Source organism: Cladophialophora immunda, assembly GCF_000835495.1.
Source record: "Cladophialophora immunda strain CBS 83496 unplaced genomic scaffold supercont1.6, whole genome shotgun sequence".
NCBI lineage: Eukaryota > Fungi > Ascomycota > Eurotiomycetes > Chaetothyriales > Herpotrichiellaceae > Cladophialophora > Cladophialophora immunda.
Window position 1 is genome coordinate 3,927,750 of NW_015622546.1, and position 17,179 is coordinate 3,944,928.

At 53.2% G+C, this 17,179-nt stretch overlaps 7 protein-coding genes across 8 annotated transcripts; 5 read left to right on the top strand and 2 right to left on the bottom strand.

Annotated features, from left to right (window-relative positions):
- Positions 1-632: 632 nt before the first annotated feature.
- Positions 633-2,360, top strand: PV07_10777 (elongator complex protein 3; the record flags this gene model as incomplete). Its single annotated transcript, XM_016398137.1, has 1 exon — positions 633-2,360. One exon carries the CDS (start codon positions 633-635, stop codon positions 2,358-2,360), a length of 1,728 nt encoding a protein of 575 aa, XP_016245328.1.
- Positions 2,361-3,151: 791 nt separating this feature from the next.
- PV07_10778 (uroporphyrinogen-III C-methyltransferase) lies at positions 3,152-4,924 on the top strand (the record flags this gene model as incomplete). The annotated part of the gene is made up of 1 exon (XM_016398138.1): positions 3,152-4,924. The coding sequence occupies one exon, from the start codon at positions 3,152-3,154 to the stop codon at positions 4,922-4,924; it is 1,773 nt and encodes a 590-aa protein (XP_016245329.1).
- A 383-nt stretch (positions 4,925-5,307) lies between these two features.
- On the top strand, positions 5,308-6,464 carry PV07_10779 (uncharacterized protein; the record flags this gene model as incomplete). Its single annotated transcript, XM_016398139.1, has 2 exons — positions 5,308-6,043; positions 6,097-6,464. The coding sequence occupies 2 exons, from the start codon at positions 5,308-5,310 to the stop codon at positions 6,462-6,464; spliced, it is 1,104 nt and encodes a 367-aa protein (XP_016245330.1).
- Positions 6,465-6,582: 118 nt separating this feature from the next.
- Positions 6,583-9,019, top strand: PV07_10780 (uncharacterized protein). The gene is made up of 2 exons (XM_016398140.1): positions 6,583-8,640; positions 8,721-9,019. Exons 1-2 carry the CDS (start codon positions 6,842-6,844, stop codon positions 8,770-8,772), a joined length of 1,851 nt encoding a protein of 616 aa, XP_016245331.1. The 5' UTR covers positions 6,583-6,841; the 3' UTR covers positions 8,773-9,019.
- Positions 9,020-9,193: 174 nt separating this feature from the next.
- PV07_10781 lies at positions 9,194-12,401 on the bottom strand. Of its 2 annotated transcripts, XM_016398142.1 has the most exons (6): positions 12,177-12,401; positions 11,812-12,049; positions 11,649-11,754; positions 11,441-11,592; positions 10,200-11,390; positions 9,194-10,135 (listed from the first exon to the last, which is right to left on the bottom strand). In XM_016398142.1, exons 2-6 carry the CDS (start codon positions 11,872-11,874, stop codon positions 9,773-9,775), a joined length of 1,875 nt encoding a protein of 624 aa, XP_016245333.1. In that variant the 5' UTR covers positions 11,875-12,049; positions 12,177-12,401; the 3' UTR covers positions 9,194-9,772. The 2 variants fall into 2 exon arrangements, with proteins under 2 accessions (XP_016245333.1, XP_016245332.1); XM_016398141.1 differs by having other exon boundaries at positions 11,812-12,401.
- A 71-nt stretch (positions 12,402-12,472) lies between these two features.
- PV07_10782 (phenylalanine-tRNA ligase, beta subunit) lies at positions 12,473-14,551 on the top strand. The gene has a single exon (XM_016398143.1). The coding sequence runs from the start codon at positions 12,668-12,670 to the stop codon at positions 14,483-14,485; it is 1,818 nt and encodes a 605-aa protein (XP_016245334.1). The 5' UTR covers positions 12,473-12,667; the 3' UTR covers positions 14,486-14,551.
- PV07_10783 (40S ribosomal protein S3) lies at positions 14,341-15,922 on the bottom strand. Its single transcript, XM_016398144.1, has 3 exons — positions 15,689-15,922; positions 15,278-15,591; positions 14,341-15,198 (listed from the first exon to the last, which is right to left on the bottom strand). The coding sequence occupies exons 1-3, from the start codon at positions 15,840-15,842 to the stop codon at positions 14,872-14,874; spliced, it is 795 nt and encodes a 264-aa protein (XP_016245335.1). The 5' UTR covers positions 15,843-15,922; the 3' UTR covers positions 14,341-14,871.
- Positions 15,923-17,179: the final 1,257 nt, after the last annotated feature.

Below are 17,179 nucleotides of genomic sequence, written 5' to 3' on the forward strand. Positions count from 1 at the left end.
TGGGCGAATCTGGCAAATCTCTCCAACCATATTTCCTCGCATTCAGTGCAGGCGCAAGAGGCTGTATTGGGCGCAATATCAGCTATCTGGAGCAGACGGTGGCAATGGGGACACTGTTGAGACGATACGACTTTGCCTTGAAGAGCCCGGACTGGGAGATCGAGAGGCTGGAGACACTCAACTGGATTTTGGGTGAGATGCCCGTCAAGATTTGGAGGAGGAAGCGTGAGAAGCAGCTCTGAGAATTGGACTTGGCCATGTAACGGCCAGCCAGGGCCACGGGCAACTTGTTGGCGCGTATTTCGTAAACTATCTAGTCTGAAAGAGTCTCATCTGTTAATGTGCTGTAGGAAATATTAGAGTAGAAGCGGTCTGAGGACATCGCGCGACGGTATAAGAGGACTCTATCTTCCTGAAAGCAGTTCCGGCTTGCACCAGAGAGATTTTGTAGATGCAGAGACGCGTTCATCAAAATGGACCATTACGGAACAAAATTTCTCCGGATGCCAAGGCTGGCCTCGCTTTCATGTGATATCGAATTTTTGAGCCTCGATGACATCTTTGATGGTTTTCCAGTTTTCACGAGAGTCGACTTACCCCCTATTTGACGGATCTGTGGTCTGTGAACAGACATGGCGACGGAGACGGTGCTCAGGACCAAAGTCAAGATCGGCAAGAATGAAAAGCTCCCCCCAGAGAATGTCCGGTTCATGCAAGCATGTAATGACATTGCACGCGCTCTCGTCCAAGAATATGAGGCCAGCCTGGATGAGACGAAACCCAAGAAGGATGTCAACCTCAATAAACTGAGAGGTGATGTCGCCAAAAAGCACAGGCTGAGCAACTTGCCTCCGCTGACCGCCATCCTGGCTGCTGTCCCGCCGGAGTTCAAGAAACACCTGATGCCAAAGCTGATTGCGAAACCGGTAAGAACAGCCTCGGGTATTGCCGTGGTTGCCGTCATGTCGAAGCCGCATCGATGCCCACACATTGCCTGGACGGGGCACGCTTGCGTCTATTGCCCAGGCGGTCCTGACTCCGACTTCGAGTACTCGACCCAGTCTTACACAGGATACGAGCCGACCTCCATGCGCGCTATTCGTGCGCGGTATGATCCATTTGAACAGGCACGTGGAAGAGTCGATCAGATCAAGTCTCTCGGACATAGCGTGGACAAAGTTGAGTTCATCATCATGGGTGGAACATTCATGTCCTTGCCACAGGATTACCGTGACAATTTTGTCGCGCAACTACACAACGCGTTATCAGGTTACCAGACCGAAAATGTCGACGAGGCAGTCATGGCAGGAGAGATGTCGAGCATCAAGTGCGTTGGAATCACCATCGAGACAAGGCCCGACTTCGGACAGATCGACCACCTTTCTGACATGCTGAGATATGGATGTACCCGACTGGAGCTTGGTGTCCAGTCTTTGTATGAGGACGTGGCTCGAGACACCAATCGGGGCCATACAGTCGCTGCAGTGGTGGAAGCGTTCAAATTCTGCAAAGATGCTGGATTCAAGGTTGTTTCGCACATGATGCCCGATTTGCCCAACGTTGGCATGGAGCGCGATATCTTCCAATTCCAAGAATATTTCGAGAACCCAGACTTCCGAACAGATGGCCTGAAGATCTACCCTACGCTTGTGATCCGTGGTACAGGACTCTACGAGTTGTGGCGGACTGGTCGATTCAAGAACTATACCCCCAACGCGCTTGTGGATCTGGTGGCGAGAATTCTGGCACTGGTCCCTCCTTGGACGAGGATTTACCGTGTACAGCGGGACATTCCCATGCCCTTGGTAACATCTGGGGTCGAGAATGGCAATCTGCGCGAGCTTGCCTTGTCGCGAATGAAGGATTTCGGCACTACATGTCGGGACGTTCGAACGCGGGAAGTCGGCATCAACGAGGTGAAGAACAAGATTCGTCCGTCCCAAGTGGAACTGGTGCGAAGGGATTACATGGCAAATGGTGGTTGGGAGACGTTTCTCGCCTATGAAGATCCCAAGCAAGATATCCTTATTGGCTTGCTGAGATTGCGGAAATGCTCAGATACACACACATTTCGACCAGAGCTTACAGGCCAACCGACAAGTATCGTGCGCGAGCTCCACGTGTACGGTTTAGCTGTCCCCATCCACGGCCGGGAGAAGAGCAGGTTTCAGCATCAAGGCTATGGAACTCTGCTGATGAAGGAAGCGGAGAAAATTGCCCGAGACGAACACGGCAGCGAGAAACTAAGCGTCATCAGCGGCGTCGGTGTCAGAAGCTACTACGAACGTCTTGGATACACACTCGACGGCCCATACATGAGCAAGATGCTCAGTTTTGATGACGAAGAACCTGAAGACTGAGTTGCCTGCAAGATCTTTACGCTGGAACAATGCCCACCGGAAAGTCCTTCAGCAACGATACTTCGCGATAACAGACATCGCAAGCAATGTCCGCGCAAGAGACCTCCGCAGAGGGTGAAGGTGCTGTTCTCAGGGCGCGATGCGGCAACCTCCTGGTAGGTCTTGCGATTGTCGCACGATGCCTCAAGCGTCCGGTCCCAACTGTTGTTAGGTGGCTATTCTCTCAATACTGAGACCCGAGCTTGACACTACGCAGTATGGCTCCATTCAAAGTGCCCGTCTTATTTGAGCCGAAGTGCGGCAAAGTCAGAAACAGGAGAGCAACAGCGCCAAAGGGAGGGACTGTGCATCTCCGCTGCCTCCCATTGACGGTCGTTTTCGAACCACTCGATCAAAGGGAATCATCTCTGGACTGATTGGAGATGCTTGCAGCCCCGCGGAGAGAGCAAGGAGGACAAGAGGACGACTGTTGGATTAGTAGACGAGGCTCCGCGGCCCCACGGGTCTCTGAGCGTTTCTTAACGAGTGGCGTCCGATAAGCGATAAGCACAACGCGACAAATCACGTCATTCAGACTTTTTCTCAATTTTCCACGTCGAGGCCATTCTGGGCCTTTTTCTCGCTGCCACAGCTGCCACAGATAATATGACGAGGTGACGTTGTGCCAGATTTCGTGTTTCCTTCCTATCTTTCTCATCTTGCATGGCCATGGCGTCTCGGTATCATATTACTTGATTTCTCAAAAAGCTTTCGTTGGCTCCCGCACATCCCCTCACTGCCCGCGTCCCGCGATGTTTACGCCTGCGTTACTCACGGCGCATAGCTGCGTCGGACACGTTCACCTAATCCTCGGCTCAGGGCCTCTTGCTGCCGCCAGGTGCACAAAGTCTCTCGAGGTTGGCGCTCGACCGCTCGTTGTGTTTCCTGAGACTGAGGAACCCCACTTCACACTCGCCGCAGCCATTGAGCAGGGCAAAGTGTCATGGATACAACGGGACTTGGAAGAGCGGGACCTGAAGACGTGGGGAAGAGAAGAAATAGACGGATATGTGGACGCGGTGTTTGTCACTCTCCCCGCGAAAGATCCTCGCAGCTCCCACGTGTCCAGCCTCTGCAAGCGCATGCGGATACCGGTCAATGTCGTGGACGCACCGAACCTTTGCACGTTCACGCTCTTGTCGACCTATTCAGACGGCCCTCTCCAGATTGGAATAACCACATCGGGCAACGGCTGCAAGCTATCGTCGCGCATTCGACGTGAGATTGTGTCCACCCTACCACCGAAATTTGGCGCTGCTGTCGAGAGACTGGGTACTGTGCGGAGGCGGATATGGGCAGAGGACTACAAGTCGAATGCCTCAAATCCCAACGAGGTACCTGATGCTGAGGGCGAGGACGAAGAAGCTGCGGCGCAGAAACATACCTTCAACTCATTAGTGAAGGAGGACGATCGAGATCCAGCTGTTTTGCGCACTCGTCGGATGAGATGGCTCTCGCAGATATGCGAGTACTGGCCCCTGAATCGACTTGCAGCAATCACGGATGCCGACGTGGCAGCAATACTAGAAGCGTACAGAACCACCGCACAGACTCCTGGCCCTGGTTCAGACAACACCTCTAGTCTCCTTCCGTCGCTACCTCCCCGCAAAGGCACGATAACCTTGGCTGGATCGGGCCCAGGGCATCCTTCTCTGCTGACGATTGCCACCCGGACAGCCATAGAAACGGCTCATGTCATCTTGGCTGACAAGCTTGTTCCTGCCGAAATCCTGGCTCTGATCCCTCGTAGGACGCCCGTCCATATCGCCCGAAAATTCCCTGGCAATGCGGATGCAGCGCAGGAGGAGATGCTTCACATGGGGCTGGAGGCTATGGAACAAGGCAAGGATGTGCTCCGACTGAAGCAAGGTGATCCTTATCTCTACGGTCGCGGAGCTGAAGAGGTGACCTTTTTCCGAGAACGAGGTTTCGAGGTCAGGGTGATACCGGGCATTACCAGCGCCCTCTCGGCACCCATGTTTGCTGATATCCCAGTGACTCATCGAGCTGTTGCCGACCAGGTCGTCATCTGTACCGGAACCGGTCGAAAGGGGGCTGCGCCGGAGCCACCATCCTATAGAAAGAGCAAGACCGTGGTGTTTCTCATGGCTCTGCACAGATTAGACAGCTTGGTCAAAAGCCTGACACAAGCTCCGGAAGATCAGAACCAGGAAGCGGCCCGACGGGTACTCTGGCCATCCAGTACACCATGCGCCGTGATTGAAAGAGCCAGCTGTCCGGACCAGAGGGTGATCCGATCAACCCTCCAGCATGTCTGTCAGGCTGTGGAGGTAGAAGGATCCAGACCGCCCGGCTTGCTCGTTGTTGGCCATTCTTGTGAGGTCCTTTACAAGGCCGATCAAGATAAGAGATGGAGAGTTGAGGAGGGCTTTAGAGGTCTGGACGCTGGCGGATCAGCTGCTTCAGAGTTGAACATCCTCAAAGAGTTGGAGAATATCCCGTCGAGAGAGATCAAGGAGCGGCTCAAAGTCAATGGAGAACCGCATCCTGCTATAACAGCCTGATAGTAGTTACATGGTTCTTCATAAAAGCGACTTTTGGTCAGTATAGATGCTAGAATGATTGGCTAGACAAATGAATCACTTCGAACGTGTTTGAACGGAGAACACACCAGAAGGAAAGGCATTAACAGCCGAAGTTTATCCTCGAGTCCTTTTTGGGACATTGGCATCTCACCGTCTCGAGCATAACCATAGCTAGATTCGGCCAGCTTCACAAGCTTCTTCTCTTGTTCGAGTGTCGGCCACCTACTACAGCTGAATATGGGCATGGTTTGGATACGGTAGCAACAACAACAATCACAGAGGTAACGCGGGGAGAGAACCTGAGGGTTACGCTACCCAACTCCTTTGGCTGCCAGTATCTGTCTTGATCATACACACGGATCATGGCGCAGCCACAACCTGGCGTGATCCCTTACGGCTCCAGTGTCGTCCACTCTGGGCCCATCGACACAGCTCGGCCCATCAACCGTGACAACATCAGGGGCAAAACGATTCTCATCACCGGAGGTGCTTCGGGATTCGGGGCAGCCTGCTTCCAAGAATGGGCCTCTCACGGCGCCAACGTGATCATTGGCGACATCAACGAGAAAGCCGGCACGGAGCTGGTGGCTCAGACCCGCCAGTCCACGGGGAACCAGAACCACCATTTCATTCCGCTCGACGTGACGAGTTGGCAGAGTCAAGCCGCCTGCTTCAAACAAGCGGCGCGACTGAGCCCGCACGGCGGGATTGACCATGTCATGGCCAATGCTGGCGTGGCCGATGCACCGGAGCAGCTTCTATTTGAGGACCCGCCTGACTATGCGAGGATGGATGATGGTCCGCCGCCCAAGCCAGCCATGCGCACGCTGGACATCAACCTCAATGGAGTCCTGTATACCACACACCTGGCAATATCGTATTTGTCCCGGAACCCAGGGAGCGAGAAATGTCAAGCCGACAAGCGTTCGGGGACGCGAGATCGACACCTCATTCTTGTCTCCTCCATTGCTGGGCTGGCGGGTCTACCGGGTCAACCTCTCTACGCAGCGGCGAAACATGGTGTGGTTGGCTTGTTCCGCACATTGCGGCTCACAGTCCCGCTGAAGAGCGGAGTGAGGGTGAACATGATCAATCCATGTGAGACTCAACGGAATAACTACAAGTTACATGATCGCTCATCGATGATACAGACTTCGTCGACACGCCGATCCTAGGGCCCGTCGGTGCCTTCGTGCTTGCGGGCGGCGGAATGGCCAAGATCGAGTCAGTGGTCGATGCCACGACGCGCCTTGTGGCAGACCAAGGCATCATCGGCCGAGCTCTCATAATAGCCACCAAGACTTCCGAGAAGGACGCGAAGACGATGGGTCTCGAGCGAGCTGTAGAGGACCAAGCGGTGTGGGACTGCTACGCGGACGACTTCGAGCAGACGGACCTGTTTACGAGAAGGATCATTGGTATCACGAATCTGGTGACGCAGGCCCGAGGGTGGACGGGTATGTGGTCGGACATTGGGAGTAGTCTGTCCAAGAAACTGTGGAAGGCGTTGGGGTATTGAGCTGGGTGGGATGCCGGGAGGATGCATTTCGATATGGCAGCCTTGCGGAAGGAATCGCGCTTGCGAGCAGAATAGATTCACCGTAGAATTATTATGTCAGCTGCACCCCGTCGTTCGCCGCCGCTTTGAGTTTCTCCTTTTCCCAGGCATTTGGAGAGATGGCGACAATCCCATTCAAGTTCGACATCGCCAAAAGGCTCCCTCGTCGTGCCATACGCCATTCCCTCCTGTTGTGCAACCTGCATCTCCAGACGGATTAGGACGCTTTCTCCAGAGCCTGATTCGAAGATCACCCACGAGGCGTGCAACACCACGCTGATCACTCGACGCAGCAGCTGCACGTCAATGCGCCAGACCTGGGCATCGCCGCACTGTGCATGACTCTGGAAAACTTGCATCGGCACCCAAGCCATGTCCGAGGCATGCTAAGGTCGCGGAAATTACTCGCTCTGATCCTGCTTGTCAGCACCGCTGCTCTCACTCTATACTTCCTCCAAAGCCCCGCGCAGATCCAGACCCTCGAGGAGTCGACGGCCTCGCTCTTCCAAGGCCACCATGCGCACGAGGAGAACCAGCCACTCCTCCCGGCGAGCTCCCTGTTGCATCCTATCCACCAGCTAGTCACCCAAGGAGAAGGTGACTTTCAGACCGTTCGAGCTCGCCAGTCACGATCCCTCAGCGATGCCGTAGCCGAGTACCGCAGGCGGTACAAGCTGCCGCCTCCTCCGCACTTCGACAAATGGTACAACTTTGCGAAAAAGCGGGGCGTCGAACTCATTGACGAGTATGACACTATATACCACCAGTTGCTGCCGTTCTGGGCATTGGAGCCCTCAGTCATAAGAGAGAGGACAAGAGAGGCAATTGGATTCGACAATGCCTTGATCGCGGTCATGATTCGCAATGGCAAGGTTACGAAAATCGAAGGAGGTGGAGATATGTACGAGTGGCATAGGGAGGCGACTCCCATTATGTTGAAGGACTTCATCAAATACCTGCCCGATATGGATTTGGCGTTTAACATTCATGACGAGCCCCGCGTGGTGATGCAGCACGACGACCTCCTACATCACGTCCAAGTGGCCAAGGACGAGAACATACCCAAGGCCTACAGCGCCCAAAAGTTGAAGAACGAATGGTCGACGCGCGCCGAAGATCTGGGAGAGGGGATTCGCATCAAAGAATACAAAACCACTCGCTTCAACCGGTTTGCCCATCAACCGACGTGGAGCAACTCCAGAATCTCATGCTCCCCGGACAGCGCTGCGCGTAACTGTCTCAGCGACTCATGCCCAGACAATATGACGACCTACTCGGATCTACCCCTTGGCTTCATCCGGAACACCACCGCCTTCTCCGACATCTGCAACTCACCCAGCATGGAGAAATCATATGGCTTCTTCGACCGGCCCAACGCGTTCGACGTCACGCACGACTTATTCCCCATCTTTTCTCAGTCAAAAATCTCTTCCTTCCAAGACATCCTCTACCCATCACCCTGGTATTTCATGGGTCGCGTCAAATACGAGCCGGAGCGGGATATGCCTTGGGAACAGAAGGCTCCCACGATGTACTGGCGAGGCAGTACGACAGGTGGTTTCTCTCGCGATGGCGGGTGGAGAAGACAACACCGCCAGCGATTCCTCACGAAGATCCAACCGCTCAACACCGCTAAGGTCCTCGAACTAGACACCAACACTTCGGCCGAAGACTCTCTGTGGCGCGAGAAGACCATTTCTGCGGCGGACGTAGCGCATTATTTCGACGTCAAGTTCACATATATTGGACAATGTGACCCTGGCGACTGCGACGCTCAACGTGAGTACTTTGGAACCGTGGAGCCTGTGAATATGTTTGATGCACTTGCGTCGCGCTATTTGCTTGATATAGATGGTAATGCTTTCTCCGGTCGCTATTACGCCTGGCTGTTGAGCAAGTCTCTTGTCTACAAGCTCGCGGTGTTCCGCGAATGGCACGACGAATGGCTCAGGCCGTGGGTGCATTACATCCCACTCGGTTTGATTGGCGATGAATACGCCGAGAGTGTGAGATACTTTGATCAAGAGGAAGCTGGCAAGGTTGAGGGTAAAAGAATAGCAGAGCACGGAAGGAGTTGGGCGCAAAAGGTGCTCAGAAACGAGGATCTGGAGGTGTGGTATTTCCGGCTGTTGTTAGAGTGAGTTTCCCCGTCCCCCCCCAATCTCGGGGAGTTCGATCATGCTTGGATCCCGAGCAACGCTGACCGCTGATCCGCAGGTACGGCCGCCTCATCGACGACGATCGATATAATATTGGCTTCGGCATCTAATGGTCCTGGGGACGCCCGCCGAAGGGTACTGAAAACTTGTATAGAAATGGCGTTGTGCTTCGCATCGCCGAACGAGAAGTGCCTCGCGGCGGCTTGCTTTGAATATAAAAAAAATTAAAGGGGCGTCGGGGAATCCTCCCACCCCCCGTTTTGTATACACCTACATCTACATGAACACATGAACACATGCACACATCTTCGGTACGAGTCTCGTGCATGTTATTACCGTAGGTCGAGTCAGGGGTCGAGGAGGGAGGTAATGCTTGCATGTACCGAGTAGATGATAGATATCCTCTTCGGGCACAAATCTGAGCAAGAGGAACGCGATACCCCTGGTTCGAGATACCGAGGACATCAGTGCGGAAGCGAGAGGGACACGTACCAAAGCCATAGGACCCGGACTAGTAGGGTTGGAGGATGGGCATGAGGAAGAGGGCGAGAGTCAGGGGTCCGCTCTTTCTTTTCTTTTCTTCAATGGTCTTTGGAAAGTCTATCTAGTTCTTCCACCGCGCAGTGTGCAAAGGGGAACAAAGTCCAGAATCGCGACTCCAGACATCTATTCCGATATCTGAATGGCGTTCCTTCTTCTCTTCTCTCCCGTGCCGTCTGTCCGTCCCTTCGTGCGGGCTCTTCTCTCCCTTGCCAATGTTTTCGTTCCGCGCGACTTCGCTGGTCTTCGTACAAATGCACCGTGTTCACAGCCATGCCAGGCCATGCAGCCATCCCGCCCGGCAGGATCAATCTCGCTGAAAGCCTCCTGCCTCCGTTTGGCCTGGCCCATGCCCGTCCTTTGCACCGGTCATGCATCCCGCCTTCCTCCAAAGATGGGAAACGTCCACTGCGAATGCCTCCGGCCCAGCTCATGCCCCATGTCGTCCTCTCGCTCCATCCCACGCTCAACGTGCTCGACATGCTGGACAGGCTCATCCTCATTCTCATCAACATTAATCTCGCGCTCCCTCACCTCCACCTCCCTCACATCCTTCTGCCGGCGGAAGCACTACTGTCCGGTATCCATCCTCTCCCCTGACTGCTGGGCGTACACATTGTTCGTTCCGCCCGCAGCCACAGTGGCGAAATACCTCACATCCACATCTTCGTCCTGTTGTAATTTCTCCAAATTTGACATGATCTGCCCGATCAACTCCTGCGCTTTAGGATTCGGTTGTGTTGAGGAATCTGGTTGCTGTTCCTCTTGTTGCAGTGTCCCTTCGGCGGGTATGCGGCGGAGTGTTTCGATAAGGACGGCGTAGGATTTTGCAACATTGAAACGGATGTTGGGAATCGGGTCGGAGACGAGACGGTCCATCATCGGGAGGACGCTTTCGGCTATAATATCGAGGGTTATCACTGGTGCGAGGATCTAACGTTGAGCTGTCAGCAAAACATGTCCAAAAGTGGGGCGCATAGCAGAAGGAAGCGCTCACCGTGATGGCAAAGCAGGTCGTCATCCTGTACAGATAATTCTGCTGTTGACTCATGGCCGTGACTTTGGGAATGATGGATCGATTCGCCCATTCCACGCCAAAGACTTCCGTGAGCTTCTTCAGGTTCTGCGTTGCAGCGTCACGGATCGAGAATACTGTGTCACCCAACCAGCCCATGCACAGCGAACTTAATTGTTCATCGAAGAATTTCATGCCCAGCTGCTTTGCCAGCAAGGGAATGTACTCAATAATTGCAAGGCGCACTCGCCACTGCTTGTCCTCCGCGAGCTGAACGATGGCCGGCAGGAGAGACTGAGAAAGTAAGTCGATACCGATAACATTGTTGACGAGTTCGAGTTTGGAGATGATATGCAGTCTCACGTCTGGAAACTCGTCCTTGAGCATTTGGAGAAACATGGGGAGGAGATGGGAGATGGTTTCTTCTTTGCCGAGAATTGGAGCCAATCCGCTGAGTTGGGTTCCAAGGGCGGCTCGAACATGCTGGTTGGGGTCAGACACAAGGTCTTCAATGGACGTCATGATCTCGTTCAGAAGGGTTTCTCGGTCAAGGAGACCGCAGAAGCCGGGAATTTGGCTGGCGATGGCCGTCCTGACTTCGGCCTCGCTATCCTTGAGGAGCTTGACGAATGCAGGGACGAGATCTCGGGTGACAACCTCCTCATTAACAGCCTTTGCAATCTTCTCGAATTTCTCTGCCACCATGTATCGTACCCTCCAGCTCTTGTCCTCGAATAAGCTCCTCAATGCGGTCAGGAGCACGCCGTGACTCGGTTGCTGCTCCTTGGGAATGACTTCTGCGATGGAGATGAGGACTTCGACTGTAAGCAGTCGGACACTATCTTGATCGTCGCTGGCCAAATGTTGAAAGAGAGGGATCATCTCATCGATCACAACCGAGACTGGGACCTCTTTCACAAATTTGGCCAGGTTATTTGCGGCTTGTCGTCGCACCATTGGTGTCTCATCGTGAACGAGGTGACCAAATTGGGTTCGAAGAACTTGCTGGGAGGATTGGGATGCTTTTCGGTAAGGAGTTGTGTACAAGCCGGTCGCAGAAATCTTCGAGGTGAACCAGTCGGCCTTCGACAGGCGGATCGTGAGGGGAATGAAGTACTCTTCGACCTGCCTCTCTGACAGCTCATTGCAGATTTTATTCAGAGATTCAACGGCCTCTCCGCGTTAGATGACTTATGCCCGTTCTCAGGAGAAATCTCACATACCTTGTCCCGCACCAAAGGCTCCTCAATGGCAGCCAGATTCTCAAGCGGTGCAAGGAGCACGTGACCATATTCAGGGCCTCCGACGTACTCAATGAAGTTTCCTAGCTCTTCAGCGAGTGCGGTAAGGACTTCATCTTCATCTTCCACGGAGTCTGGGCAAAGATGTCAGTTGTACTCCCGCTTTTTGGGGCATTAAAAAGGCCCGCACCATCCAAAAAGGGTATCAGCTCCTCTCTTGTTCGTTCAGGGCCGAGAGCCAAGGCAATGGTAGAAAGTCTGTGGATGGCGTTGAGGCGGAGAAGGACATCGTCGTGCTGTTTACATGTCAGTCGGAGTCCGAGGTCTAGCGAGTGTTTATAGCAAGGACATACCTTGAGTTCGTCGATCAGCACGGCGATGGGATAGAGCTCATCTCCATTATCTTGACCCTCCATTTCGGGTATATCCTGAGCAGTCTAGCAAGATTTCCAATATTGAGCTCGTCCTTGGGCCAGGGGCTTTCGGCGGGAAAATTGAACAGTCACGTCTGCTTAAAGTTCGACGCAAAGCAGGGTGGACGAGTCGTGTCTGTTGCAGAAAGGGCCAGTTCACATTCTAGTGCATCCTTGACTGAGTAAAAGGCAATCAGTTTCCACCGGTTCGCGAGACGTCAAGGGTTGTGCGTCGTGGCCTGATATGGGCAGGCTGCGCGGTTGACGGGCACGTATGCGCCGTAGAGTGCAAAGGCTCGACTCACAACAAACCAAGAGACAGAGTCGATGCAGGTGTCGCAGAACCGGTTGCGTCCGTCAGACTGACCTCCAGTCCTCTAAATAGTCAATGTGGAAGAAGAGAGGGAATTCGTTGAGGGCAAATAAGGGTATTGTTGCTTCTGAAAAGGTGGGATAATCAGGTTCGCTCAACGAGCTCCGTCATTCAAAGTGAACAGTCGGGACGTGTGGCTGAAAGGGGCTGATTGATGCCAGACGCTGTGGCACAGCCAAATTCCTGCGGGCGCAGACTGGCATCCCAATCGCCCCGCCAAGACCTGCAGATGACTCTTGCCTCTACAGTCTTTTCGATATTATTCACTTTGACTGAGCTGGGTCAAGAGATCCATTTCGGCTGCTGAGCACGCAGTCTCCAGCAAGTCATTCTGTTCTCTGTCTCTCCCAGAACTCGCTTCGGAGAGCTTGGTTCGACTGACCAGCTTGTAGAGAAAGAAATCTTCATCAGAGGCTCCTCACCATGCCGACCATCACAGTGGACAAGGCTGCCCTTTTCCAGGCACTCGGAAGAGACTACACAACGGAGGAGTTCGACGAGCTATGTTTTGATTTCGGGATTGAGCTCGATGAGGACACCTCACTGACAGAACGACCGATTGTCAACGGCAAACAAGAGCCTCCTCAGTTAAAGATCGAGATCCCAGCCAATCGATATGACATGTTGTGCCTCGAGGGCATTCAACTCATGCTGAACATCTTCAATCGCAGAGTGTCCGCTCCCAAATATGTCCTCAAAGCGCCGCCAAAGGGAGAAATCCAGACCATCACAGTTTCGAAGGATTGCGAGAGGATACGGCCATACGTCTCTGGCGCAATTTTGCGAAACATCAAATTCGACCAGGCCAGATACGAGTCTTTCATTGACCTGCAAGACAAACTGCACCAAAACCTGGCGCGGCAGCGGACATTGGTGTCGATCGGAACGCATGACCTCGACTCCATCAAGGGGCCGTTCACCTACGAAGCCCTCCCTCCCAGGGACATCAAATTCGTGCCGTTGAACCAGACCAAGGAATTGGACGGCGAAGAGCTCATGCAGTTCTATGAAAAGGACAAGCATCTAGGCCGCTTCCTGCACATTATCAGGGACTCTCCGGTGTACCCAGTCATCTACGACTCCAACCACAACGTCTGCTCCTTGCCGCCAATCATCAACGGCGATCTCAGCAAAATCACTCTCAACACCAAGAATGTCTTTATGGAAGTCACCGCCACAGATAAGACCAAGTTAGAGATCGTTGTCAACATGATGGTCACTATGTTCTCCCAATACACCTCAGACCAATTCACCGTCGAACCCATCCAGATCGTCTCCGAACACAACGGTCAATCGAGACAAGTCCCTGATCTTACACCTCGATCCACAGTTGCTGAGGTGGACTACATCAACGCCTGCTGCGGTCTTTCGCTGTCGGCGCAAGAAATTTGCAATCTCTTGACACGTATGTCCTACACGGCGCGCCCGTCAAAGTCGGACCAGAATCTCATCGACGTGGACGTCCCGCCTACTCGAGCAGATGTGCTCCATCAAGCAGATATCATGGAAGACGTCTGCATCGCCTATGGCTTCAACAAGCTGCCTCGTGCGTTTCCCAAAGTTGGAGCCACAATCGCTGCACCACTGGCAATCAACAAGCTCTCTGACATTCTGCGTCTTGAAGCCGCCATGGCGGGATGGGCAGAGGTCCTTCCACTTATTCTCTGTTCGCACGATGAGAACTTTGCGTGGCTAAACCGCAAGGATGATGGCAATACCGCAGTGCGGCTGGCCAATCCAAAGACGGCGGAATACCAAGTCGTCCGCACGACCTTGCTGCCCGGCTTGTTGAAGACGATCCGCGAGAACAAGCACCACTCTATCCCTATTAAGATCTTCGAGGTTAGTGATGTTGCCTTCAAGGATGCTAATTTGGAACGCAAGGCCCGGAATGAGCGACACTTTGCTGCCGCATGGTACGGCAAAACCTCAGGTTTTGAAGTTGTCCACGGTCTCCTGGACCGTCTCATGGCTATGCTCAAAACGGCTTTCATCACTCACGAGGAAGGACTCGAAATGCGCGGAGATGGAGCAGGGAATGGAAAGAAAATGGAATACTGGATCCAAGAGCTGGATGATGCGACCTATTTCCCTGGTCACGGAGCCAGCATCCACGCGAGAATTGCCGGGAAAGAAGTCGTTATTGGGAGCTTTGGAATCCTGCATCCAACGGTACTGGAGAAGTTCGAGTTGAGATATCCAGTCAGTGCGTTGGAGTTCAATGTTGAGGTGTTCTTGTAGTTAGAATTAAGAACTCGATGTCTGCCCGACGCTATTTAGGAAAAAGCCCGTGACATGTTTTCTCTGTTCTTTTACATGCATTCAAGGACTGTGGGTCTGGCCCATTTTCTAAAAGAAGCGCCCCGAGTCACATTTGCTCTTTGCACAACCCGTTTTTCTTGCCGGTCATGCGCTAGGTGCGATGCAGATCACCAGAATCACCAGCTGCCAGTAGCTCCAGTATCGTCCATAGCCCAGACATCCACTCCAGCAGATTCGTAGACCGGCTGAGGCGGTACCACAACAGCAGTAGGAGCCAACGGCCCTTCACCGGCACCATCATAAACGGCCTGGCAAGCTGCCCCAACAGCCGCAACCGTAGAAGAAGCACCAACATCTCGGGATTCCTACTCCTGGGCATATTGCTCCTCCCCGCCGGCGCCGCCTTCCTCGGCATCGGCCGCCGCCCGGGCATCTTGCGCTGCCTGTTGAGCAGCCAATGCCTTTGCACCGTAATCTTGACTCATAGGTTGCACGACAGGTTGTTCCTCCTTGGGTTCGATAATGGTGACGCTGTCGGGCAGAGATTTCTGTGGACCGGCCTTTCCTTCGGGATCAGAGCCGCGCATGATCTTTACTTTGATGCCCAGGACACCCTGGCGGAGGAGGACGTGTCGGGTTGCGGAATCGATGAAGTCGTTGACGGGTTGACCGGAGTGGATCATGAAGCCGTCCTGTATAAATCGCCAAAGGTCAGTTATGCCCTGATTGGATGTTTCTGGGGTGTGATGTGGTCTGCGGGTTGTATCTTACCGTGAATTTCATACTCTTTGCCCGAGCAGCTCTCAGTTTTCCACTGACCACGACCTCACAGCCCTTAGCACCGCTCTCCATAATGAACCGCAAAACACCGTAGCAAGCCCGTCTCACGGCGAGACCATTGAGCAATTTGTATCGGAGAGATTCGCATTGTGCGACGGCGGAGAGACCACGATTCTGCACTTTGGCGGCATATAGGGAGACGCTGTTCTCGGGGAATTTGAAGCGTTTCTGGATCAGGGAGGTGAGCTCGCGAATGCGTCGGCCCTGTTCGCCCAGGACTTCTTGGGTGTGTGTTGCGCGGATGACTGCAGCAAGATGTCGAATTAGTTTTCATGTCTGTTTGAGACTTCTGCTGTCCAAGCCATCTCCCTATAGGGGGGATTGGCGCAGAGAGAGACGTACTGATATCAGTAACGGTAGGTGTGACTCGGACCTCGACGCCAGAGTAACCCTCCTCGGCCAGCTCGCGCTGGAAGAATTCGTTCAGTTCGGCGTAGAAAACACCGTCAGCGACGAACTTGCGACGCTTGCTGATAGCGCCTTGCTGGGTAGTCATGTTGGCGATTTGATCTCAACGAGCAAAGAGTTGATGTTGGCAAGTTCGCAGTCCCAAAACGTGTGAAATTCAATGTGGGGGAGGATGTCAATTTCATGCCAAGACAGAATTTTGCAGCTGAGGAAGTGCGCTACGTGTGAGGACTCTATGCACTACAGAAGCAAATACGGCGGATCACAGAAGCCAAGGATAATGATACTTGCCTGTTGCAACTTGCGCTTCCCGCCCGCTGCAACTTGCTCTTGGGACACGTCCATTTCATGCGAGGATGACCCTTTAGACTCTCGTCCTGGGCTTAACAGTACAATTTACTCGAGGAATCCCTGAAGGTGGTGCTATGGCGGCCAAATGTTTCCATGGAAAGCATACTCTCCAAATTCATGGCCTATAAAACTCAAGCAAAGAAACGTGATACGAGACCTTGAGGATTTGGATACTCGAACTCACTCTGATGCGTTCTCTCTCTTCTGCTGTCCCACCCAGATCCTCATTGTTTGCTTCTCCTTGCCAAAGCCTGGGGACGAGTGGAGCCTTACTATAACCAAAAAATAGTGGGTGATGAAGGCGTTGAGGGTCACTCTGTTGTGCAGGAGAAAGGGTGTAGAGTGCTAAATTGAATATGAGCCTCAGGAATTACGATCTCTGCTTTACTTCACCGATTTTGTGGATGGGCAAGGATGGTACGCGGTACAGACTCTTCAGTATCCTGGTGGACACAAAACTATCTGTATTCTACGTCAGTTGCCGGCCTGGTTGAAAAGGCTGGAACATCTCCCTCATCTCAAATGGATCACGAGGAGTCCCAGGTTCCCACAACCATAACATTGCATGTTGCTCCCTGCTAAATATATCCTCACGCACATCAGCGGTATTTCCAGACGACCGAGATTGCTGCGAGAGACAGCGGGGGCTGGGGATTGAAGATGAAAATGCACACATTTCCTCTCGCCCAAGTTCTTTCCTTGTGTACAATATCGGCGGCCGTCCTTGTCAATAGACACTCCACGCTATCATAATTGCCGATGGCGTTGACCATATCACAGTCTTGGAAGGAGCCAGCCGCCTGCTCTCGCAGCGTATTCGACTCGCCTCAGATTTTGTTCCAGTGTTCTTGAAATACGGGCAAGCACTAGCCCTCAGAGTGCCATCGTCAATGCTTAGAGCTTATTTCAGCATCAGCCGATGCTCTCAAGAAAGTCCCAATTGTAATCTGATCCTTTGGCAATCTCATGTCCTCAGGGGCTGTTCTCAACCCCAATCTCTGTTCAGACGCGAAATCAAGGGGACAGGATTGTAGGTAAAGGTTTCAGTTCGTTGCTCAATGCGAATCTTCTTTG